Genomic DNA, 27,469 nt, shown 5'->3' with positions numbered 1-27,469 from the left:
TACGCAATTGGGATACGATGGAATACAGCCAGCCTCACCATACGATCCCATCAATCACCACTGACGACAAGCATGGGTTGCTGAAGATCAATTCCAACCCGGATCTTTACGGGTTGTGACTGTTGGTGTAGGAATTCCATCAAATCAATCACAACAAATAGCGTTAGAAGGGATGATAACAACGCACTTTATGGATATGTCATTCGGTATACCTGTATGTTATGAAAGTGTCTCCACTTGAGATCACCATATGTGGATCGAATGGTCTACTCTGATTACTGTCGTTGTGAAGCAACAACGTTGTCAGCCACCACAAAGAGTTTTGCGTTTGTAATATCGGTGGTAATATCATCCACATCGGAACAACTTGAACCCGTTAAAAGAGTGAGAATTCAGATCTGTTTTTCTACATACCAGGACAATTCCCAAGACCGCATGTTCTAGATTCACTCTCGGCTAGAAGTCCTGAACAAGGGCGTCCTCCGTGTGCAGGGGCGGGGCTGTTGCACAGACGGTTACGACTGACAACTTTGGTGGCTGAGGGACCGCAGGTAACGGAACAGGGTGGGTCGCTCCACTGAGTCCATTGAGACAAGCCACCGTCAACTGGACACTCGGGAAAACCACAACTGCGGCTTGTGCTCTGGAACAGCACCTCTGAACATCTTTGGCCACCGCTGGTCGGAGGTGGGTTGGTGCATGTCCTTGACCTGGTCACCGTACGTGAAGCCGAGGTTCCACAAGTCAGCACACAGCTTGGTCCCGCCCATTCAGTCCAGGGTGTGACGGCACCATCAACTGCACATAAAGAAATTTATTTCACTTGAGTTCAAGTCAAGTGGCATGGCCAAAGAACAGTATCTTTAATTGTGTCCAGTTTTCAAATGTAGCAATGCAGATGTGATCTATTCATGTATTCTCTTCAAATATTTGTCGAAGATAATATTTTCGGCGGATACGGGAGACTGGTTATTGTCTGGAGTTGACTTTCTATAATATATGGGGCCATGATGTGTAATGTACACTCACCTGGACAGGAAGGAAGATTGCATGATCTTGATTCTGACTCAAACCGGCTTCCTGTGCAGTTTCGACCGCCATTCTGTGGTATGGGGTTTGTGCAACTTCTTGTTCGGACGGCAGTTCGGACAATACCCGTACCGCACGTAAATGGACAAGTGGGTTGTGACCACTGTGTCCAAAGGGTGAGACCTCCATCAACTACAATCAGAAAGTATTGTCAAAAGCTGTTGTAACAGTACAGTAGACAATGACTAGACTATATTCGTTACACCTGCAGTTTTTATACGACTAAAATATGTTACAAGTGAACCACAAACAGGTCGTTATATCGGAGTTCTTTAGAAACGTAGTTGACTGTACATAGAATCATCATTTCTTATCAGGTATTGTAGTTATCAAATATCAAGGTTAATATCGTTACACTAAAATAACTTTGGTTAGCCATAAATTCCCTCTGGAATATATTAAGAAACATTTTTTCGTTTTAAAACCAGGAAATTAAACAGGACATACTCGGACACGGTGTGAGGAAACAGTTGCGACGCGTTGACTCTTGAAATTCTCCGGTACAGTTTCTGCCTCCATCGCTTGGCGTCGGGCTGTTGCAGACTCGGAATCGGGTGGCACTCCGGGTGAATCCTGATCCACAAGTAGCCGGACATGCCCCAAGGCTCCACTGACTCCACTGGTTGAAACCGCCATCGACTAAAAATGCAAATTTTGATCGCATGAACGATAACTATATGCTTGTAAATAAACAAAGTAGTGTCTAAAAATGTTTGCGTAAATGTCGAATTTGACATTTCCGGCCAATCTCACATTAATGATGACACTGATTAACAGATATATAAATGGGTATAAATAATATGTCTTGCAAATGACCTTATATAACCACACAATAAAAGGATATTTTATCCATGACTAATGTCATTACCTGCACAAGTTGGAAGGCCGCAATTTCTGATTTGTGAGTCAACAAGAATTTGGCTACAATTCCTGCCGCCGAATTGTGGGAATGGGCTGTTACAGAATCGCACCCTGTTGACGGTCCTCGTAAGCGTGGACCCGCACGTTACACCACATGACGGAATGGACCACTGGGTCCATTGACTGACGCCACCATCAACTGTAACAGAATCAATGTATGAATCCTTTTGTTGTCAGAGAGCAAAAATAATTATCCTTTACAAAGAATGTTTATGCTAATGTTTTAATGACATATCAAACATCATTTCTAAATTTAGCTTTATCGTATTTCAAGGTCAATGTTTACCCCCCAAAATGGAGAACTCTTTCCAATGTTATGACTAAACAAAATGTTGGCATATATAAGGTTGGTTGGTTGGTGGTTAACCCCGAACTCAGCAATATTCCAGCAATATGGCGGCGGTCTGTAAATAATCGAGTCTGGACCAAACAATCCAGTGATCAACAGCATGAGCATCGATCTACGCAATTGGGATACGATGTCATGTGTCAACCAAGTCAGCGAGCCTGACCACCCGATCCCGTTAGTTGCCTCTTACAAGCATGGGTTACTGAAGACCAACTCCAACCTGGAAGGTTACACAATCTAGAAGGACACATCGTATACATACTGGGACATGGGCTGAAGCCACAGTTTCGGGTTTCAGTCTGGGAGAGACTCTCCGAACAATTTCTACCCCCAAACGCAGGGAACGGATTGTTGCAAAATCTTTGTCTTCTGGCTGTCCTGAAAATGCTGACACCGCATGTGGCGCCGCAACCTGACTCTATCCACGTTGTCCATTGGCTCACTCCACCATTAACTGTAACATAAAGCCTACTGATTAAAAATGCAAGTGAAAAGAGGGAATTGTGGTCATTCAAATGTCCCAAAGAATGTGTGGCAAGGAAACTCACTGGCTTGATTTGCTTGACAATCCTATTGAGTAGGAGCAGTAGTAGGGACACACTTTCACAAACAATATTTCTTACATTTCTGTATTTACATATAAACATAGCATATGTGTGTATGATGTATGCATATATATACATGTTTATATGTTGTTTTCAGGACTGTTAAATACGTTCGGTCATCCTTCGTATATTCTGATTGTTTGTTTGTTATGTAAAACCGATTTCCAGCTATTTGACGCTTTTCTGGTAAGGGTCCAATTGGGTCCATAAGATCCTGTTACTGACATCGAGAACGTAGGATACGACGTTGATATGAATCAGCTAAATCAGCGTGTCTGACCACCCTATCCTGGTAGCCGTGTGAATCGCTAAAGACCAGTTTAACCTTTACAGGGATAATTCATGACTTATACCTGGACAAGGCGAAAGACCGCAGCCTCGTGCTTGGGAGTTGACACGGGACTCCGTGCAGTTCAAGCCGCCATTACTTGGAGGAGGGGGGCTGTTGCAGAATCGTTGTCTGGTAGCAGTTACAGACAAGCTGGTTCCACACGTCAAAAGGCACTGAGGAACCACCCACTCAGTCCACTGAGATATACCACCGTTCACTGCAGAAGAAGACACCATATTTGTAGTTTGTAGTATATTTTTCTCTTTTTACTATGTCACGATATTTTACTGTCAAATATGAGTGAGTGTCAGAGAAATATGTATTGACAAAATAGTGTACATCTTTGGTGTTCACCTGGGCATTGTTTCCCAAAACAATCCCCAAATTCCATCCTGCAACTCCGGTTGCAAGAACACGCACGCACTGGCACACTTTCGTAACAAGACCCTTACCTGCGCATGCTGCAAGATTACAATTTCGAACGGTGTTTTCAAAAAAAGAGTCTCTGTACAGGCTCTTCCTCCAAACTGTGGAGTAGGACTTGTACAACTTCGCGTGCGCGTCACTGTTTTAGATGCAAAGATTCCACAAGTGACGGAACAGGCGGGGTCGTTCCACTGTGTCCATTGTGTCACTCCACCATCAACTGAAACAATGAGAGATGATTGGTATGACCTATGTGTTCTTGTTGCTCCCGTCTCTAACAAACGGGATCTGAGCTCCCAAATCTCCCACAGTTTGGTTCACCATAAATTACCTGCATTACACCAGTGTCAAATCAGCCTGAAGTGACCAACAAGCGAAACAAGCCCATCAAGGTTTGCCATTATCTGGAGATGCCATGTTAATTACCACTGTTGATACATGTTGCTAAAAATGACTCTTCGCTTCATCTTAGTTCCTAAAAACATTACATAACGGGGAATTTTGGTACTGTTGTTTTCTGGGGTGGTTACAGTGGGTTATAATGATTGGCATTTGCTTATTATTTGTCTTGATGTTTTCGTGAACGGAATCAACGGGAAATATCCCGACTTATTAAGTAAATATTCCCTTGATAAATTACCAATTGCATTTTTTTCTTAAACTATCTATCAATATTTCTATAGCTAAACCTAAGGCTACATGCCATGCTAGTATACTCTACAAGCAATGAAGAGCAGATTATGCTTTAGTTTCGATTACGCACTGACAGAGTTAACTGTAATGGCACTACCTGAAAACATTCTACTCATGTAAAACATTAGCGCATGCTAACAAATTGTAATGCATAATAATATACATGCGAACATCAGTTCTAACTAAAACAAAATTGGTCACATAAGTATCAAATGCAAACAGCATATGAACGCATCACTGAAAGGAACTACAGAAGAATTAGTTCCATGCACAGCAGATTTCCATAATGGCGGCATCTGTCGGTTTAAAAAGAGTTGATTGAGCATGCAATTCAACGTCTACGCACGTCTAAGTAAAGAAGGTGTTTGAACTACGTCTACACGTCCAGTAGTCATGCTTTATTTGTTACTTCGACATGGATAAAACGTCCAAGTCCTACAGTTTGCTTCTGACAATCCTTCTGTACAGTCACTTGCACGAGCTTAAGGACAGGTGTGGGCACGTGCCAGGCACCAGCTCCTCAGACATGTGACAACGTGTACAAGGACCGTGGCGTGAGGCCACTACCGACTGTGAGCAAAGGGTGTAAGAACAATGCAACAAAACAGTGAAAGACAATGTGTTAGTCAAAGCAAGCCATTAGAGTGTTATTCCATAAGCTAATTTATTCTGCATTTGGAATGATCATCAACTTCTCTTTCTTCTTCGTATTCATAGAATTCATATGATGTCACCAAATACAAAATAATTAGTCAATGTAAAAGTTAAAAAGATTCAGCAAACAATGAGTTAAACGGTTGATTAAGTTATATAGCAGCCATTACTTGGACATGGGTTAAGACCACAGTTTCTCTGCTCTGATTGAAATGTGGCTCCGAGACCGGTACAGTCACTACCCCCGTCACTAGGGACAGGGTTGGTGCAGCTCCTGGTTCGAGTAACAGTACGGGTAGCACTCTGTCCACAGGTGACAGAACATTGTGGGACGCTCCATTGTGTCCAGGTAGATAATCCGCCGTCAGCTGTTTAAGAAGATCCATGGTTCATGTTACCGGATGGTCATCTTAGAGGCGTCATAATTTGCATATTGCATGAATATGAATACATTTGTAGGAATTTATCTTCCTGACCATAATAGAATTTAGAATATATACAGGTAGGTCTACTAGAAATGAAGTGAGATTTGCTTCTTAACTCTTCATAAATCATATCAATACAAATCAGTCTTGTCTAAAACCACGATAATAATTGCAAGTAGTCATTCTCTGTCAAGCATGCATGAGACAGTAGAGATTATTTACTTGGGCACGACGTCAATCCACAGCTCCTGACTTCGCTGTCGAACAGGTTCCCTTGACCTGTACAATCACTACCACCAAACTGAGGGACAGGATTTGAACACGATCGTGTCCTAGTTACAGTGCGGGTCGCAGCTGAACCGCACGTCACTGAACAAGCTGGAACGCTCCATTGAGTCCATTGGGTCAATCCTCCGTTAACTGTTTGAAGTTAAAAATGGTTTGTGCAAATGTGAAAACTATAGAGTGACAACAGTTAAAGGACTGTGCATAATAACTGCATATCTGTGTTATCAAACTTATCTTCATTGATTGATTGGTTTTGAACATACGTGACACCGAGAAACAAGTTACAAAAATATTGTTAACAGATCTACGGGCCTTTGTCACCGGCACCAAAATTGATATTAGATAACCAAATCTGACAGTTACATTGCCCAAAACCACTATGCTCCTAAAGACTCTTTGTATAATGTCAGACTGACACGTGTAAACATAACAATATTCAGAGAGTACGAATTAGTCCTTTTCGCCACATTAGCAATCTGACAGCTGACAGGGTGCGTTGGCAACGCCTGCAAGGACCGCTGCGTAGCATCCCCCTTCGACTGCGAGCACAAGATGTTAGGACATTGCAACAAATTGGGACAGTGAAGGACAATGCGTGAGTCAGTTTAAGCAAAAGCAAATGTGTTATGACATAAACTTCTTTGTGTTATATTTTGAACGGTCATCAGCTTTTCTATGACCCTTTGTTCTATGTTGTCTTTTTTGCAAAAAGGCAAACAATTCTGAATGAACTACTGTGCGATTCTGTTAAGAAATACAAAATAACTATTGAACGTAATAGTTCGACAAGATTCAATAATCAATGCGTTAAACTTGTGATTGAGATGTATGGCAGTCATTACTTGGACATGGGTTAAGACCACAGTTTCTCTGCTCTGATTGAAATGTGGCTCCGAGACCGGTACAGTCACTACCCCCGTCACTAGGGACAGGGTTGGTGCAGCTCCTGGTTCGAGTAACAGTACGAGTAGCACTCTGTCCACAGGTGACAGAACATTGTGGGACGCTCCATTGTGTCCAGGTAGATAATCCGCCGTCAGCTGTTTAAGAAGATCCGTGGTTCATGTTACAGGATTCGTCTCGTTTCCATATTAAATGTATGTGTACACGTATACAAACAATAAATTGGGTTCACTTGTGAAAGCCATTTGAAGGTCACTAAATACACACGAAAAAATCATTACAATAATGAAATAAGAACTGTATCTTAAAATATGTATGTAATTACTTGAAATGAAACATGATTTACTGACAAATCTTGTGAAACATATAAATAGCAAAGCATTCCTGTCTAAAAACACGATAATGGTTATAATTTTGGGTTTGGGAGTTTTTAGTAAACAGCAAAGAATATTTACTTGGACACGGCGTCAATCCACAGCTCCTGACTACGCTATCGAACGTGTTCCCTTGACCTGTACAATCACTACCACCAAACTGAGGGACAGGATTTGAACACGATCGTGTCCTAGTTACAGTGCGGGTCGCAGCTGAACCGCACGTCACTGAACAAGCTGGAACGCTCCATTGAGTCCATTGGGTCAATCCTCCGTTAACTGTTTGAAGTTAGAAATGGTTTGTGCAAATGTTAGAAATATAGAGTGACAGCAATTAAATGACTGTGCATAATTACTGCATATTTGTGTTATCGAACATATGTCCATTGATTGATAGGTTTTGTGCAAACGCAACACTGAGAAACAAGTTACAAAAATGTTGTTAACAGATCCACGGCCCTGTGCCACCTGCTTTTTCGCCCTATTAGCAATCTGACAGCTGACAGGGTGCGTTGGCAACGCATGCTAGGACCACTGCGTAGCAACCTCACTCGCTTCCCTCACCCCCACACCCCCACTCCGACTGTAAGCACAAGATGTGAAGACATTGCAACAAGTAAAGACAGTGAAGCACAATGCGTGAGTAAGTCGAAGCAAATCACAAGTGTGTTATGATAATTATATACTTCTTTGTGCTATATTTGGAACGACCATCATGTTCTCTGTGAACCTTGGTTCTATGTTTGTTTTCTTGCGAAAGCCCAACTTTCCTTTGGGATTACCGCCAGCACCTTTTGACTATGCATGTTTCTATTTTAGAGTCAATATCAAGACTTATTGCTAAAATACATGGCATTATCATGAAACGGCCCTCCTATTATCAGAAATTTGCGGGCCGCTGCAAATGATATTGTGATTATTACTTGGACATTGTGAGAATCCACAGCTCCTGACTTCGCTATCGAACGTGTTCCCTTGACCTGTACAATCACTACCACCAAACTGAGGGACAGGATTTGTACACGATCGTGTCCTAGTTACAGTGCGGGACGCAGCTGAACCGCACGTCACTGAACAAGCTGGAATGCTCCATTGAGTCCACTGGGTCAGTCCTCCGTTAACTGTTTGAAGTTAAAAATGGTTTGTGAAAATGTTACAAATACAGTGTGACAGTAGTTAAAGGACTGTGCATAGAAAGCGTAAAACACACTGGGGAACATGTTATATAGAAAGAAGGTATATGTTTTGTATGATATCTATCTTATTTCACTTGAAAGGATGGTCATATGTGACGCTGAGGGAATAAAATATTTTAAATTAAAAATTACTGTTCTACTTTGACGTCAGCAAACAAAGGAGTATTGTTGTATGTTGCATCAGTTATTGTTAGCGCAAGAGATAATTCATAATAGCACAAAATACACACACACAAGTACAAAGTCCGCATGCCATTATCCTGAGAGGTCTTGATGCATATTACTATACATTCGTCCGCATGCCATCTTTATTTATCATTCTCCGAGAGGTCTTGATGCATATTACTATACATTCGTCCGATATACTTCAGATATCTACGTTTCACGTTACGTTCAAATATTCTCATGTATTTACCGTATCTAACATACGCTGGGATTATTTCTGCTTGCATTGTTGACTCAAAGAATGAATATTTATAGAACCACTAACACCATACTACACTGCTATCTTGTCCACCCTTCGAGTGAGTGAGTGAGTGATTTAACCACGAGGCTACCCCAATCCGTCGAGGAAATAATCAGTTGTCATATTGTTCTTGTATACAAATAATAAAAGCTGGATGGTGACACACAATCTGTCACAACTGATGGTTTATTGTTGGCAGTCGGTCATTACAACATACAGTCTCCATCCTACACTTGTTTCGGTACTTCTTAAATGTTTTATATATCCTGTGGGTGGAAATGACTGGAACCATCCGCTACTTTCGCGTTCCTATAAAATTTAACTGCGTTTTGATAATCCTACTGCATACCACTGTCAGCAACATTGTCATCCAAGAATATATTTCTGAAGTAGTAACATCAGTAACACCTTTCTTTGACATTGATATATCTTTTTCATTTTTTAAAATATTTTACAGTCAAGAAGAGGTGCAGCTTCATCGTAATTGAAACACTATTTCTGTGCACCGTAAAGCAAGCAAATGTATGTATTTTGCGTGAAAAACATCCGACATTAAACTAACCTGGGCAAGTCGGCAGTCCACAAGACCTAGTTTCTGTTTGGAACGTTGCTCCTGTGCAATCAGCTCCGCCATTGCTTGGAACGGGATTGTTACATTGCCTAACCCGGGTAGCCAGTGTGTTGAAGGAACCGCATGTTCGGGTACAAGGCACAACACTCCACTGTGTCCACTGAGAGAGTCCTCCATCCACCGCCACTAAAGAAACAGAGAACCAGCTTGTGACGAAAACGAATATCTACTATCCCCGTTGTTGAGCGGTTGGGTCGAAGTTGAAAAGATCTACTCAGATACTTATAAGAGGTTCGACACAAAGTAAATGAAAGAGAACCAAGACAAACAATATACCACATAACTGTGTTTGACTGAACATGAACATTGGGTGAGCCAGACAACCAACTCGAAATGCAAAAAGATAAAAAAATGTGATAAAGCAGAAATGTTAACTTACCGGCACAAGCTCCAAGGCCACAGCTTCGGAAAGCTGTATTGGAAAGGGATTCTGTACAGAAGGCTCCTCCATTGCTCGGCGGTGGGTTGGTGCAACTCCTGGTTCTGGTGATAGTCCTGACGGCTGACACTCCACAGGTGACGGTACAGGCAGGGATCGACCATTGTCCCCACTGTGACACACCACCAGCCACTGAAACGGACAGCAGAGGTATCACAAATACCATACTCCCATCGGTAATAGCTAGGAGGTCAGTGTGAAGAGGAAGGACTACCACTTTCCAACATTCAACTGTTTCCTGGTAAAGCAATATTCCAACAGCTACAGCCTTTAGCGTTTTCATTGTTTCTTATGGATATATACTCATGGAAACAAATAAGGGAACATATGAAAGTACAAGTGTTCCTCTATATTTCCAAAGTTCACCCACAGTGCAATACATACCTTGTGAAGTAACCTGGAAAAGAATAAAGGAACACCTGTACTTTCATATGTTCCCTTATTTGTTTCCATGAGTATATTTATGTCTTTTTCATGAGTTCTGTTGGCCTTATTGATGGTTGTGTTCATCAGACATCTGGTAACAGGGAAGAGGTGGCGGCTATCAATGCAAGAATGATTCAGAGATTGGTTTTATGCATGCCTGTGTTTTTTACCTGGACAGTCCACGAGTCCGCAGTTCACTTGATTAGTTTGAACAAGTGGTAGACCTATTGTTTCACAGTCTCTGCCTCCGTTGCTGGGCGGGGGGGTTATTACACAGTCTAGTTCTGGTTATGAACTTGGTAGCACTGGATCCACAGGTCACAGAACAGCCTGGGTCATTAAACGCAGTCCACTGTGACACACCTCCGTCGACAGCAACTTAAACATACAATTTCATAGTTCATTCATCTCTTCGTTACCTGACACATCACCAAAACAAAGGATGTTGAAACTGCTATACAGACGGATACCGCTCAGTACTGCATACCACTACACAAAAAATATATTCATGTCTGTCGTAATCTTCAAAATCACAAGTCAGCAAAGGAAAATATATACTGGTGTTCAAAAGAAAGTACACACCTGGTATTTTGAGACTATTGAAAAAACGTAAATATTTTGCTAGCAATGTTCCAATTGGGTACGATATCTATGGTGTTATTGCAAAACGTACACAATGTTTGTGACTTGTGACTTTTCTAAATATTACGCAGTTTTTTAGGAAAACATTTTACCAAAGCATCAGGTGTGTACTTTTATCTGCACGTCAGTTTAGAACAAATGTTTCTATTATAAATGAACTTTTAATGCAAAGTTGAGTAGACTTTCATCGCTCCTACCTGGACAGGCAGGAAGACCACAAGATAAGAATGTTGTTTCAGAAAGAGGCTGTGTACAGAAGCTTCCTCCATTGGCTGGTATGGGGTTGTTGCATTGCCTTGTCCTCGTAGCCTGATAGGTGGTCGTAGATCCACAGGTCGCGGTACAGGTCGCAGAGCTCCACAGACCCCACTGATTGACTCCACCATTCACTGGAATCAGATTTGAATCATCTTATCATTCTTGTCTCAAAACAACACATCATCACAAATCTAGACACGTTTGTCTTCATATGTAAAACCAAGCGTTTCCTGTTTTAAGAATGAAGACTAATGCCAGCTAAGCATACAATCACTATTTCAGATACATTAAATCTGTCTCTACACGCTAGCATCACAATCTAGAACGCTTGGTGTTCACATGTAAAACCAGACCGCCTCGGTGGTGTAGTGGTTAGAGCGTCCGCCCGGAGAGCGGAAGGTCGCGGGTTCGATCCCCGACCGCGTCATACCAAAAGACGTTAAAATGTGGTACATGTTGGTCCCTGCCTGGCGCTCGGCATTAATGGGTACAACGAGGACTGGTCGGCTCGGAGTCAGTATAGTGTGTCTGAGTGGGATATCCATGCTTCACTGTGGCGTGGTATCTCAGTGGGCTAGCACTATAAAACCAGCTTAAGTCTGGGCTAGTACAAGCAGCCGCACATACACATACATACGCATGCACGTCGTCATATGAGCGAAATATTCTCAAGTACGACGTTAATCCCAATTTCACCTCACCTCACCTCACCTCACCTCACCTCACCTCACCTCACATGTAAAACCAAGCTTACTCTTTATGATGAATAAAAAATAACCCTAGCTATGATTACAATCACTATTTACAATACATTTATTTTAAATCTATCTATTATTACGAAAGCACATGTGAACTGGTTTCCGTATTAGCAGCCAGCATGACACTACTTGACACTACATGCTGATGTTGTCCGTGAAGATCCGAGTTAGAACTGATCTTCAGCAACCCAAGCTGGTCGTAAGAGGCGACTGACGAGATCAGGTGGTCAGGGGTCTACTGCTTAGATCGATGCTCATGCTGTTGATCACTGCACTATCTCGCCAGACTCGATTATTTACTGACCGCCACCATATAGCAGTGATATTGCTGATTGCGGCGTCAACCAACCAACCAACCAACTACATACAGATGCTATAAACACCAAGGCGTGGATACATTCCGGAACATTTACGGCAAAACAATAATATGATTACCTTGGACCAAACATTATTAGAAATTAAATGGCACATGGTCAAACCGAATTCTAATTACCTGGACATCCAACTAAACCACATGAAACTCTAGCTGTTTGACTGAGATTTTCCACACAAAACTGTCCACCGTTGGATGGAGGGGGATTGGTGCAGGTTCGTGATCTTGTGATGACCTTAGTTGCCTCTCCGCAGGTGACGGCACAGCTTACAGAGTCAGACCAGGCTCCCCACTGACTCACGCCGCCGTTTACAGCAACTACAAGTAACATATACAGGATTAGTACACATTTCACTTAATTATTTAGGTACGCCTTAGCAGGGGATACGGAACTCCTACACTGTAGTCGTAATTCAAAATATTAACAACTGGATTTCCTGCCCCATCGATCAATGATCAATGATTGATTTCAATGCAGGAGTACTTCTATGTCAAATCGGGCATTTACTTATGTGGCAAACTGTGTGAATGGTTGGTGCTGCCGGAAGTGACGGACAGGCTTATTTTTATGTTCAATAGATGGTGTCCTCACCAAACTGAATGTAATACACAATACAATAACATACAATCAATCTTGTATCGAAATTGTGTCAAAAGAAGAGGCTTGACCACTTCATAAGCTTTCTTCCTTCATCATGGTTGTATCGAACCCTGGATAACTCGAAGTATTTATTTAGGTCACTTCGACTTCGACACAGGTGTTTGACTTGATGGACATTAGTAGCGTTATACTGACCTGCACATGCTGGTGTGCCGCATGACACCGTGGACGACTGTACCAGGGACTGAGTGCAGGATGCTCCGCCATTAGACGGAGTAGGGTTGTTACACAGTCTGATGCGTTCAATAACCTTAGTAGCAGTCACACCACAGGTAACCGGACAAGCCACAGTATTGGTGTTCCAAGCCTGCCACTCGGAGACCCCGCCATCGACTGGAAACGAACAGATAATATTGCTTGATAAACCACATGGTAAAGGATTGAAAAATGCACCTTTAAAGGATTTTTTAACGGTATCAGTGTGCTGAAATATCACAAGCTTGAATAATACGGGATCACAGTGCTCTTCGTTGTCTCGGAAGTACATAAGCACATTATCATCACTGTACTATATATTATTTAGTACTATATACAACAAGATAATATAACCTATTGTCTTGCGTTACAAGGTGATATGGATTCTATATTGTTCAGCACATATGTATATTTCATTGCCTAGTTCCAATACGGATGTTATCAGTCCCTGAATCACGCTGAGGCGACTTTTCAATATAAACGAAATTAATTGTTAATATCAAAACCATATATATTCAGAGACTAAGCACGAGTCAAGGGTTAGTCTACAATTTTTGGCAAAATGGTGTGAATACAATATTTCTCAAGGCAGCATTAACCTCACTCACTCCCACCCTTACGTATTAACTCACCCGCTCACTCGCGCAGATTTTGTTTGTATACCCAAACCTAAGTTTGATGAGGTATCTTCCCAAAATCAGTCTATTCTAATCCGCATATCACGGTATTTAATAATAATATACATACATGGCAGATATGTCTTACCTCTCTCAAGGCATTTATCACAATATCTTACCTGGGCAGCCGATTAGACCACAGTTTACTTGAGTCGTGTCAGTTAAACTCTCCAGGCAGTCTCTTCCACCATTGCCAGGAGGGGGATTGTTACACAGTCTAGTTCTGGCGATTGTCTTTACGGCAAATAAACCACATGTCACGGGGCAGCCAACCGTAGCTGTATTCCATGCTGTCCATTGTCCTACTCCACCATTCACGGCAGCTGCAACGCACCAAGACATAGTTATATAAATGTTCTAAATATAAGCGTCACCTTAATGAACATATTTGAGGCTTTGAAACATATTTTCTATTAAAGCGTATGTACAAAGCGGAGAAGAGCCCCAAGTTACATTCTAACGAAACATATTTATGAACATCAGTTTTACATCTCATTACTTTTCTAGATTTATACATTTTCTCTCGGATCTTATAGTTTTCCAAATGATGTCGTAAGAGAAGACTAGTCGGATTGGGTGGTCAGGCCTGCTGTCTTGGTATTCAAAATGCGTTGATCGATGCCTATGATATCAATCACTGGATTGTCTGGTCCAGACTCTATTACAGATCGCCGTCATATGGCTGGAAAATTGCTGGATGCGGCGTTAAACAACAAACAAACAAACAAACGAAAAACACTTAGACCGTCTCCTTACTGGGGCAGGCGACGGCTAATCCACAGGTGTCGGTCCTGCTATCAATGAGGGGATCTGTACAGGACGCGCCTCCATTTGTAGGGGGAGGATTATTACACTGTCGGAATCTGTTGACTATCTTGGTGGCGCTGAAGCCACAAGTAAACGGACAACTGGCTGTGGCGGTGTTCCATTCTCCCCACTGGGAAAGTCCTCCGTTAACTGGCAAAAACGATGTTAAACATGATATGGTTGTGCATATGTCATGCTATACGCAGTACTGAGTCATGTGGGAAACAATGAAGAGGTGCGATACCATTAACCATTAGATGTTCTAAGGGAGTATTAGAACATTATCATTAAAACATGGAGGTTATATGACAATGAATCACCTGGACATCCAGTCAAACCACAGTTGACCATCGTGCTCTCAGAGAGATTCTCAACACAGTTTGCACCTCCTGCTGAAGGAGGCGGGTTGGTGCAGGTCCTGAACCTCTGGATCATTTTGGTGGCAGTGGTGCCACATGTCACACTACAAGTTGGGTTGGTCCAACTGCCCCACTCTGTAACGCCGCCATTTACCACAGCTGCAAAAGACCAATAACAGACTCGTAATCATGATCAACAGAGACTAATCAGTGTCTTCTACCATGACAGTAATCAGGATCAACAGAGACTAATCAGTGTCTTCTACCATGACAGTAATCAGGATCAACAGAGACTAACCAGTGTCTTCTACCATGACAGTAATCATGTTTAACAGAGACTAATCAGTGTCTTCTACCGTGACAGTAATCAGGATCAACAGAGACTAACCAGTGTCTTCTACCATGACAGTAATCAGGATCAACAGAGACTAACCAATGTCTTCTACCATGACAGTAATCAGGATCAACAGAGACTAACCAATGTCTTCTACCATGACAGTAATCATGTTTAACAGAGACTAACCAATGTCTTCTACCATGACAGTAATCATGTTTAACAGAGACTAACCAATGTCTTCTACCATGACAGTAATCATGTTTAACAGAGACTAACCAGTGTCTTCTACCATGACAGTAATCATGTTTAACAGAGACTAACCAATGTCTTCTACCATGACAGTAATCATGTTTAACAGAGACTAACCAATGTCTTCTACCATGACAGTAATCATGTTTAACAGAGACTAACCAATGTCTTCTACCATGACAGTAATCATGTTTAACAGAGACTAACCAATGTCTTCTACCATGACAGTAATCATGTTTAACAGAGACTAACCAATGTCTTCTACCATGACAGTAATCAGGATCAACAGAGACTAATCAGTGTCTTCTCCCAAACAATAAATGAGGGACCACAAGATATTTAGTGACGCCAGTGAATGGGCCACATTTCGGTTACAGATGTTTACAAATAAAAGCGATAAATCTCCTTTCTATATGCACCGGGGACCTCTACCAAGAGTCGATTGTTTGACTAGGACTATACCTTGACCATGTGTTTAAGGAAACACTGTGAAACAGTAATGATACCAGGATTTCCTAATTTTTTCATTTTGTATATTTTATCACTATTATTAGCCGTTCATTGGGTACCACTGACTGCACTTGTTACTTCCTTACATGGACAAGCGTTAGTTAATCCACAAGACTCGGTACGTATCTCCAGCAGCGTCTCGCCACAAAACGTTCCTCCATTTTGGGGCGTGGGGTTAGTGCAGGTACGTCGTCTCTCGGTGGTTTCTGTGCAAATGTTCCACAAGTCTGAGGGCAGGTCACTGACCCGGAGTTCCAGGTTGACCACTGCGTCACGCCGCCATTCACTGCAGTCGAAGAACATTGTGTATACGTTACTAGGAAGGATTCCTATATCTCTAAACAATGCACGAATTAAATTAAATATGCATAGATATATGCAGCGATTATTCATGCCTGAAAACGATTGAAGTGCTAATAAAATATCCAACGCTGTCAAGGCAAGAAAACATCCAACGTTTCGTGAACATAGAAAATTTTATGGATTTCATCTTCTTTTTATTCTTTGATACAACGTTTCGGGGCTTGTTCTGGCCCCATCATCAGGTAAAATTAATGAACAGTCAAAGTCTAACAAAGATTCATTATGGGACACTTTCTCGCGATTTCTCGCGATTTCTCGCAATTTTTCTCATTCAACTAATCAATGAGTAATGATAAACTCCGAAACGTTCTGTTCCTCATAATGAAAAATCTGACATTCGTAAATCTCTCTTCCTTGTGTATCACGTCTAAATGCCATTCAAAGGCTACCTGTAACCACACGGACGCGAAGCGAATGTCAATTATATCCTTCAGCATAATTTGTGTCTTTTTGAATATTGCATTACTGATAGTTTTTAAGACATCGTTGACGACAATATCAACGTTCGGACCTAGATCATGTACATGTCCTGCTGTCATCTATCAGTGAAAAAATCATTGCATGTTGCGGTTGTGCATTTCCATGTATAATTCGACTATTCCTGGGTGTATTTTTACCTTAATTGCCTCAAAAAGCTGCACAATTTCTGATGCGGCATAATGCAATACTCACACACCTTATTATATTTACTGTTTTTTACATCTGGGCCTTCTGATGCCTGGATTTTGTTTCCAGTTGTTACAATCTAGAAATCACCTCGTAACAATAGAGTGAGTAAGTATGTTTTTATTGAACCCATGTGGGGAATCGAACCCGGGTCATGGGCGTGACGAGCGAACGTCATAACCACTAGGCTACCCAATCGCCCCTTTTGTAACAATTAAGGAACTCCAAACTGCACATTGTATCAGCAACACTCATTAGTATAGATCAACAAAAGCAACCTCCACTGTTCTAGCTTAGGGTAAAGAGTGTCTCCTTTCAATTTGAATTATGCCAGTTGACCTACCTGGACAGCCAACCAATCCGCAGTTGGTCACAGCATTCTCTACGAACTGACCGGTACAGTTAGCACCACCATTCAAGGGCTCGGGGTTGTCACATGTCCTGGTCCTGAAGACAGTTTTTGTAGCTCCAGCGCCACATGTTACACTGCATGGAGGCTGACTCCATGGCGTCCACCCGCTGAATCCACCGTTGACAGGAGCAGAACTCGCTGGAACAGACATTTATTCGTCTGAGAGAAAAAAACGGCATTAGCTCAGTTATCAAAGACTTAGCTCGTTACTATGGTCAACCAAGTGGAATAAAAAGTTTTACAGTCGAACAAATCAATTATGCTTTTGCTTCATCATTATGTATGTGTCGATTCCATATTGAGGCGACCTCTTTCTTTCAGTGTTATTTCGACTAATACGTATATGAATGCCAATCAGTTAATCAAATAATGTTGACTATCTGACACCACTTACTTGAAACAGTCAGCCTAGACGAAACCTGTTGGCCATTGTACGTGAATAGGTATGTTCCCTGGTCAGACAACTGGACGTTGGTAATGGTCAGTGTGTGAGATACGCAGTTACCGCTTCTGGTGTAGGATATCCTCCCCCCGGTGGAAACGACTCCGCCGTTCCGTATCCAGGTACCAAGATTACAATTGCCGTTTACCAGGTTTACCGTTATTGTTGCAGTACCGCCAATAGTCCTGGTTTGACTCCCTGTCCAGGTGAGTACTCCAGCTGAAATAGCAGAATAAGAATGGTCTAAAACATCTAATGATTAAATTGAAACATTAAAATTAGATGAGAATACAAAAATTTTCATGCTCAGAATGCTGGATGGATGACGATCGTTTAATACAGACAATTATGCCATTCCTCGGAAGTGGATGGCTCACTGTTATACAGCAAAGGTCACGAGTAGTGTTGTGTGTCAGGATTCTAACCTATCACAGTGATGATTGCAGACTGAGACTGTCCAGCAATGGTGAAGCTGTATGTAGCGGCGTCGCTCTGTTGGGCATTGATTATTGTCAGACGTTGAACCTGGTTATCCACGGTAACGGAAATGCGACCGTCATTTGGAAGACTCCCGCCATTCTTCCTCCAAACTCCACCGGTGATGCCGTTTTGATTCAGCGACACAGACAGGATGATAGTTTGGCTCGTGAACGCTGTTTGGTTTACCATGTTGTTGATGATTACAACTGAAACAAAAAGTTTACAGTGTATACTTATGTTGAACGTTTCTAAGAGATCACGGAGATGATAGTTCAAAATATTTTCGCAATTAAATTAGCTAAAACCAGTGATCTGCTTTCACTCAAATGTGTCACGATACATCTCATTCTTGCACACACGCTTACCTCTGCAAATGGTGTTTGGTAAGTTTCCCAGGGAATTGGATACACCGCTGTAGGTATCAAGCCTAGTTACAAGGCTTGGAGATGAGGCAATCTGCTGAACCTCCTGTCTGAAAGTATCAAGCAAACTAGCGCTGCCTGTTACAGCGGCTTCTACTCCAATAACATACACGGTGGTTCCAGCATTCCTGGCATTGGAGGCAGCATTGATAGTGGCTATCCGGTCATCGGAGATACTGTCTGTTATGACAATCATGACCTTTGGCGACCCAGATCGACCTTGGCTGTTCAGGAAGCTCGCGGCCGTGTTGATGCCAATGTGCGTGTTCTCTAGGCCATTTGTAGGGTATGTTGCCCCGCGAAGGGAGTTGAGCAGACTCGTCTGGCTACTCTGGACAGTGAGACTTGCAGATGAGGTAACCGATGTGCCGTACACGAGATAGCCTACTCTTGCATTCGGATAGTTTGCGAAGGTGTTGGTGATGAAGAGTTCCACGTCGGTCTTCATATTATTGAAGTTTGTAACTCCAACACTGGCTGACGCGTCCAAGACAAACATGATGTCGCTTACACACCCTGAAACAGAAATAAGGGACATATAGGGGAATGTTTGCCATTAGATATATGTCATGAACAACAGAGGGACTGGGGATAGACTCTTTACACATGTTTAAGATGATCAGTATTCTGGTAACGGTAAGTGTGACATTATTTTCAAGGTCGTTTTGAAATGACTTCAGTTACGTCATCCGTGTCGGTTAAATGAAGGATAAGACGTAGAGTAGGCCATTTACGTCTGTGGGTTTATTAACACGCAAGAACAGGGATAAAGCGTTGTGTCATATCCTTTGACAACTATGTTCCACGTGTGGCCTACGAACCTGTCAGCTGACCGCTTGTGGTGGTCATTAGACATGTGATAGCAAGCGCCACTGTCCACAGTGTGGTGTGGCTCCTCATCTTTGCTAGTTCTTCGAAACCTGAAAGAATAAAATCCCTTTTTAACAATTATGACACATTTGAAGACAAGGCAGTCATCCGACGTGGAAGTGAATATGTCACTTTAAGTAAGATTGATAGGACTTTCCACATAGTTACAAGTTATTATTTAATGCATGTGTAAGGACGTGTAAATCCTTACCACGGTGGCTAACTCATTGTTCTTATAATAGTTGAATGGAAGTACTCTTTGCAGATTTAATCATCAATGACGTTTCAAGAAATATTAATCAGTCTCAGCAGTGTGCTTCCAACTATAGATCCAACCATAGATTCCAACTATAGATCCAACATCCATCTATACCTGAATCATGTGTATACTAATCTCTCAGAATGCACATACATCGTAAATGTCTGCGTGTCTAAGGCTCTGTAGTGATGTGGATGTGGATGTGGATGGGGATGTGGTTGAGTGATAGGTCTTCCAGAAAGGATAGAGCTGGTAAGAAGATTCTGAAGGGCAGGGCATGATTCTTCTCTAAATGGAATGAATATGTGTGGGTGGCTATTCAGAATAACGCACTTGCGTGGCCTGTTTGCGCGACTCCAATAGTAGATAGACCGCCTGAGTACATTGTGTGCATCATTCAATGATACCATGGGTCATTAACTGCTTGAATTACACCTCTCCAAAACTATCTGTGAAATTCTCTAAAGTGGTTTGACAAGTTATTAGATCCCAGGTAAGACGTCTATTATTAGTTTCGGAGTAGTAGCATTTTATTTATATCCGCTGTTTGTATTACTTCAAATCAGAAACTTTAACCTTTTTACTTTCTACGGAGCTTGTGTAGTTGTGTGTGGCTTTTATTTTTTGAGATGAGCATACATATCTTTTCGAAATTTATTAAGTATTGGTTCAAATAGCATTACTTTCCAAGATTAGCCGTGATTGTGGGTTAAAGGGTATCCCTAGATAATTATGGTTGTAAGATAAGACAAATTGTCTGTGGTGTCTGGCTGATATGCACCAATGGCTTTGCGACAGCGTGGAACATGTACTCACAATATCGACCACTCGTTATCCAAATTCTATCATATATCGGGTGCCAAAAAATTGATGACGTCAACAAACACATATACTATTCAACCTGACTCGTAATATTTCATTTAACGGAATAATTCAAAATTTAGATATTTCATTTCGGTTTTTCATATTTGATATATCGTTCATTAAAATATTAGTATAGTGTTCTGAAATCGGTTCTAAGACCATGTACCTAATCAGTTCCTACCCCACTAGGTGATTGGTTACGATATTTGCAATAGATATGTTAATGATATCGAGAAACGGATAAAATAGATTGCTTTCTTGACATAAGTAAATATATTACTCATAAATGCAAACTTCCTTCATCGTAACAAATACCTGGCACGTGTTTTGAAGCATCAATGGCGGAAGGGGCAAATCCCAGTATATGTAATCATCAATATGCGATAAAGCGATGGGCTGTTACCACAAAGTCATTTTGCTACACAGAATATGTGTTCATGAATACCTCTACATTTTATTTATGCATGAACGTAACATGTAGTCACACCTGTATCTAGGAAGGCACTGGCGTGTAACTGATATACCGCGTTGATACGATATCACGTGACCCCATTATAGAACCCTGCACCGTGACGTCAGCCCAGGGCGTTGTCAAGTAACGACGTACAGGCATACCCATTAAAACTAAGGAAAAGCACCCGTAGGATTCCACATTTACATGCAAAATATGATTTACCTGTGTTATGAAATAGTAAGAAACGTGTTAGGTATCAGGTATTACGGGAACAGACCCGTAACACACCTTCTACACACATTATACATTGCTGTTTAATGATGACCAGTTTCTAAAACCTGTACCTTTAAGTTTACAGTTTATGACTGTTGAATAACATTTCAATTTGGTTGTATGATCTCAGAAATCACATGTGTGCATTGAGAAGACTGTGGTCGAATGCAGCTGCATATATCATTATATAAACAGGCTATTCTAGACATTTGACTCTTGACATTAACAGCGTTATGTACTGGTATAAAGTGCGGTACAAATACTCATATGTAGGCGTACTTGGGGGAACAACTTGTTGGTTTGGTCTAAATTAAGACTTGAAATCAGACCACTTGATCAAGGATACTGCCTAGCCGACAATCATGGCGGACGATAATCGGCAGAACTTTCGGCAATGCTTCTTCATAACCTTGTAAAATCTTGCATGTTGTCAATATTGGGAATATTCATTGAACATCTACTTGATAGGTATATATGCTCGATGATGATGGTATTCAAATGTGTTACATTTCACAATCTATACAGCCAAATGTCCTTCGTGTAGATTACATAAGTATTTACATTTCATTAGAGATCTCCACGTCAATCAGATCATCAAATATATATGTATGCATCTTCGCAATGTCCACCCTAGCTGAATCATTCGCTATGACGTTGTGTGTAGAAATGCATTAACATGAGGTACCGTTATGTTATACGTTACATAATGTAGCGCGAATACAATCATGAGCATTTTTATCAAATATGACAACTCCTTACCGGTAGTCTTACTAAATAGGAAAAATGTCTCTCAGAAACACTCCTCGCAGAAATCTACCACTTTGAATTTTACTAGCAAAGGAATTGGTTAAAGTAAAATCTATACACATTAATAAAAATACCGTCAATGTGATATCTACCCTATATATATTCGAAATGCATTAACTTACCCCTACTATGAGCAACCTCCGAAATGTAACCTTCAAGATACGGTGGCAGTGTGTGAGTACTCCCTGTCTTGCACACCCGGCCTGTTGAACCACACAGACTCAGCACACCCCTGGTAGCTCTTATACTTCCCAGCAAACAAGTATAACAAGTTTTCACAACAATGAACCCAACCTTCCGGAACATCCCGAGTAAAGCTGAATAGCTTATCCTTGCATCCAGAGCTCTGATAGGCTGGGGCGGGGAGGCTACACCCGGAGGCTCTACCGTGGGAGTTTCGATCCCAAATTAGATCTCTGTTTTCATTAAATCAATTGTTAATTGTCGTTATCCGGAAATTGTTTACAAGTCGGTGTACTTTGACTTTTCCTTGAAAGGCATATCTCGTACTGGAGTGTTTGGTTTTTGAAAGTGCCTTCAAGTTCATTGTGCAAGAGCCAAAGTATCACTATATATCGTTTAAACCCTAGTGTAACCTTTCGATATGAATTATATTTGTTTAAACATGTGTTATGTAAACCGCTCAACATGTTAGCTGCTGGAGATGTCACCAGCATCCTATTTGAACGAAATTTGGGGTTCTTTTTTACTGAATCAGTATAATATTTAATAGAAGTTGTAAGTATAAACACATTATTTGTAAATATATATAAATACATTATAAGTAAAGAATGTGCGAATATACGTGCGCATATGTGTTTGGACGTGTTTGCGCGTGTGTGTGTTCCATTATGGTACAGGCTGTTATCCATGAAGTTGTTTTCTTTATTAACCACGAATTGAATATTTGTAATAAAATATCCAAATTGTCTCGTCAGTAAACACACTTTTTAATGTTGACAATTAATTCCAGACATTGATGCAATGAAATGACAGACAATTTAATTTTGAATATTAAAGATGAAGATCTTGTTCAAAAACAGGTTTTTAGACTCCCCGTATGTGCACAATACTATTAGGGATTGACATGCAATTTACAACTGCTTACACACAGATACATGTTCGTTAGCGCCATTTAATCCCCAGACAATCAATAATTATCAGTTACCCCTCGCACCTCTTACCCTACCCTCGGGCTCTGGCACCCGGGGAACCGGTTCGACAGAGGTTCTCAAAGAATAGGCGTTAATGTAATCAGCTGTTTAGGCATCATAAATTTTCTATGGCCATTACATAAGGTTGTCGCTAATCTATATACCGCTTTTGTTACAGACAAGTAATATATTTTTCAAAAGGATTAGGTTTGTGCGAATAGAAGCTATTCACATGAATACAGTGGAAATGACTGGGGTCTAAGCCTCTGGGTTAAAACAGAAGAAATCAACAGAAATTCTTTCAGGATATCATTTTTATCAGGAACTCGAATAATGGCAGGAATTTTATGGATGTCAACTTCTTTATTGTGAAGGGTCACGACGTTTCGAAGTATATCCTTACTCCTTCATCAGGTGAAAGGAACTCGGATATTTATTTTAAGAAACAATAGCTTTGGTAGCTGAAATACTCACCGATAGCAACCCCAGATATGTTAAGGTGTTGATTTTACAGTAAAAAATATGATTTAGACGCAAGTTTTAGTTTTAATACTTCCGCATGTTAGGATTATAAGGACAGGACATTTTTGCTTTTATATTGTTAGTTTAATGTTTTTGTGTTCCCTACGCCAAGATGTGGATAGCTTTTTAAACACTATGTAAATTGTATTTGAATAGCATTCTTAATCAATCGGGGCGGTGGGGTAGCCTTGTGGTTAAAGCGTTGGCTCGTCACGCCGAAGACCCGGGTTCGAATCCCCACATGGGTACAATGTGTGAAGCCCATTTCTGGTGTCCCCCTCCGTGATGTTGCTGGAATATTGCTAAACGCGGCGTAAAACCAAACTCAGTCAGTCAGTCTTAATCAATCATTGTATGTTTGCCCTATGAGTGTCTCAAGCCGCTGAACATACTAGTTAAGAGCAAAAAGGGGGATTTTCTTCTGTGGCATTTGTGCTTATGTGCACTAAACTACGGTTATAACGAACTCAAAGAGAAGTTTCGTTATATCCGTTAGTTCGTTATAACCATAGTAAATTGCAGTGCAGTGGATCGTCTTCTCGTGTTGTTTTTAGCGAGTACCGAAGGACATAGTGTGCCATGTAGCTTATATAACTTTACAGATATGCATACCAATCTGTGTTGGGAAACGTTTAACACAATCCAAAATCAGTTGAAAACTTACTGCTGTTACTCAACAAAGATGCAATGTTTTACAACACCTTTATCAACTTTCCAGCAATATAGGGACGACGAACATAGAGGGAGGGGTGTGGGGGTGGTGGTGTTAAGTCGAATTCTCAACTAGTTTCCTAGTTTCCATTCCCCTGAAAAAAGAATAAAGCGTCATGTTCCTCCCATTGTAGAAGCTGACATCCATACAAATAAAGCCATATTAACTTATATGTAAAGACTTCTAATTGCCATTGGTGGACAAGTATAACCGTGAAGACCCGGGTCAGAATTAGTGGCAACCATGCTCATCATCACTGTTGAAGCGACTAACGGAATCGGGTGGTCAGACTCACTGACTTGGTTCACACATGTCATCGTATCCCAGTTGCGTAGATCGATGTTCATGCTGTTGATCCCTGGATTATCTGGTCCAGATCCGATTATTTACAGACCGCCGCCATACAGCTGGAATATTGCTGAGTGCGGCGTAAAACTCAACTCACTCACTCACTCACTCTTATGGATGCTAGCAATTTTATAATTGATTATGATATTAATGTGTAGTTACATCAAACATCAATACACGAATACTTTATGTCACCACTCCCATCACCTGGTACCATTACTTCTTGACAATGGGTGAGGAGAAATGGGGTAGCCCCGTGGTTAAAGCGTTCGCTCGTCACACCGAATTCCCAACATGGGTACATTAATTATGTGTGAAGCCCAATTCTGGTGTTCCCCTGCCGTGATAGTGCTGGATTATTGCTAAAAGCGGCGTAAAACCCAACTCACTCACTCACTCACTCTTGACAATAGAAGTGATGAGGTAGCCCAGTGGTTAAAGTGTTCGCTCGTCACGCCGAAGACCCAGGTTTGATTCCCAACATGGGTACAATATGTGAAGCCTAATTCTGGTGTTCCCCACAGTGTTATTGCTGGAATATTGCTGGAATATTGCTGAAACCGACCTAAGATCATACTCACGCACTCACTCTTGAGAATAATTCATAAACACATTCTCACGATATACTCGGATTCGTACAAACGACTGTGAGAAGTGGCGATGTATTATTAAACTTTAAATGGGTTTATCGGTTTTAACTGAGTCGCCCCATAGTGTTTACAGGTTGTTAGACCCTTGAAGAATTGGGTTAGAATTGGTCTAAAATTGGTAATTTCGACTATATTCTTTCTACCTTCATCTCGCTTCCAAACGGCGTGCGATTCGACATGAAAACGTCACGATATGCAGCAAGCCAGGAATTGTTATCCATATAGCTTTTTTTTTTACTTTAAGTAATTTAAAATATGATATAAAAACACACATAAAAAAACAACAACAAAAAACATATCCGAAATATGATTTTATAACATACAGACCGTCCTTTGAAAATAAACTGATCTGCGGGTTCAGACGAATATTGTTCTTTTTATTCACACCATAAATGTCCTTAGTGATGCTGAGATGTGGCACAGAATTGACGGTTTGTAATATAGGAGCTTCTGTTATTCGAGAACGACAAACACATCCAGATAGTCCTTGGATAGGTGAGCGTGTTTTGCAGCTGGACTTCTGAGAGATTCTAGGAGTTCAGTCCTGCCCTACAAATGTGACACATGCAGAAAATGGGTACCCGGTGGGATACATCAGGTGACTATTAACCTTCAAGCGCCTCACAGGCAGCTTGGGTTATCCGGGGTAATAATAATCATTTTGCGTGTTGCTTTGAGCATGTTCCTTGTACATGGGAAAGCGCATTATAAATTCACAATTATTATCACAATTCAATAGTTTAAAATACTTGCCAGATCATAACAACCTTTGATATTGTGTTTGTTTATTCTTTATCGCCACAGAGAGCAATATTCCAGCTATGTGGCGGCAGTCTGTAAACAATGGAGTCTAGACTAGACAATCCAGTGATCAACAACATGCACATCGATCTTCGCAATTGGGATACGATGGCGTGTGTTAACCAAATCAGTGAGCTGACCACCTAATCCCGTTTATCACCTCTAACGAAAACCATGGGTTACTAGTAATCGATTCTAACCCAGGTCTTCACGGGTTAATAATATCATTAAGCTAGATCAAATAATATAAATACAAGCAACAAATTTACCCCTTTCCACATCCGCAAGAAATCTCTGCTAAAATCAGACTCGATTGGACAATTCTAAACCATGTGGTGAGTGTTTGTTTATTAGAGGCCGTATTCGGCAGTAACCGATTCTGGAAACAATCGAGTCCAGACCAGACAATCCGGTGATTGACACCATGCGATCTATGACAGAGTATGTGTTTATGCATCATTATCAAATAGAGATAATTCCAGATGTCTACCATAGATCGTTTTGACAGCGTCACTAAGGCCGTGAATATTGTACCCTTGATCAAACATTTTCTGAGCAAGAGTTATATAACACAGAGGTGCAACAGATACCTGTTGAAGTACAACCGAGGCTTGTCTTACTTTACATTCTCGCCTATTATTTTGATGATAAAAATATAACATTTGTTGCCATGTCAATATCAGTGCCAATGTTTAAAATAAAAAGGTAATTTTGTATAAAAATAATGGCGACAAAACCTTTCAGATACAAAGAAGAAATATTTGACTTCCAACGTAAAAAAACGAATGAAACAAATATAACCCAATCATCCTTTCATCATATGTATTTCATATTATCTGTTGCACATTCAGAGCGAAGAAACTGCAAAACTGCAAAACTGTTTGGCACTAAGGATGACATTAACTTTCAATAGTTACTTTTTCATTTA

At 41.1% G+C, this 27,469-nt stretch overlaps 1 protein-coding gene across 5 annotated transcripts in view; it reads right to left on the bottom strand.

Annotated features, from left to right (window-relative positions):
* The window catches only part of LOC124268723 (SCO-spondin-like), a 28,795-nt gene extending 6,125 nt beyond the window's left edge, over positions 1-22,670 (bottom strand). The window contains exons 1-16 of one of the 5 annotated variants that reach the window (XM_046703727.1): positions 22,477-22,670; positions 19,649-19,747; positions 18,771-19,343; positions 18,351-18,611; positions 17,878-18,144; positions 17,415-17,621; positions 7,982-8,179; positions 7,140-7,337; positions 6,624-6,821; positions 5,716-5,913; positions 3,318-3,512; positions 2,622-2,813; positions 1,958-2,149; positions 1,537-1,728; positions 1,030-1,221; positions 415-798 (exon numbers count right to left, since the gene is read on the bottom strand). In XM_046703727.1, coding sequence (XP_046559683.1) covers positions 415-798; positions 1,030-1,221; positions 1,537-1,728; positions 1,958-2,149; positions 2,622-2,813; positions 3,318-3,512; positions 5,716-5,913; positions 6,624-6,821; positions 7,140-7,337; positions 7,982-8,179; positions 17,415-17,621; positions 17,878-18,144; positions 18,351-18,611; positions 18,771-19,343; positions 19,649-19,747; positions 22,477-22,660 — 3,730 coding nt within the window. In that variant the 5' untranslated portion in view covers positions 22,661-22,670. Of the gene's footprint in view, positions 1-414; positions 799-1,029; positions 1,222-1,536; positions 1,729-1,957; positions 2,150-2,621; positions 2,814-3,317; positions 3,513-5,715; positions 5,914-6,623; positions 6,822-7,139; positions 7,338-7,981; positions 8,180-11,055; positions 11,248-12,367; positions 12,566-13,043; positions 13,242-13,899; positions 14,104-14,536; positions 14,738-14,907; positions 15,099-17,414; positions 17,622-17,877; positions 18,145-18,350; positions 18,612-18,770; positions 19,344-19,648; positions 19,748-22,476 lie in introns of those variants that run through there. The other 4 variants (XM_046703730.1, XM_046703728.1, XM_046703729.1 and 1 more) reach the window with 4 other exon arrangements.
* Positions 22,671-27,469: the final 4,799 nt, after the last annotated feature.

Source organism: Haliotis rubra, unplaced genomic scaffold (assembly GCF_003918875.1).
Source record: "Haliotis rubra isolate DU_JTF1 unplaced genomic scaffold, ASM391887v1 Scf14, whole genome shotgun sequence".
Classification (NCBI taxonomy): Eukaryota; Metazoa; Mollusca; class Gastropoda; order Lepetellida; family Haliotidae; genus Haliotis; species Haliotis rubra.
This window is presented reverse-complemented; position numbering and strand designations above follow the sequence as displayed.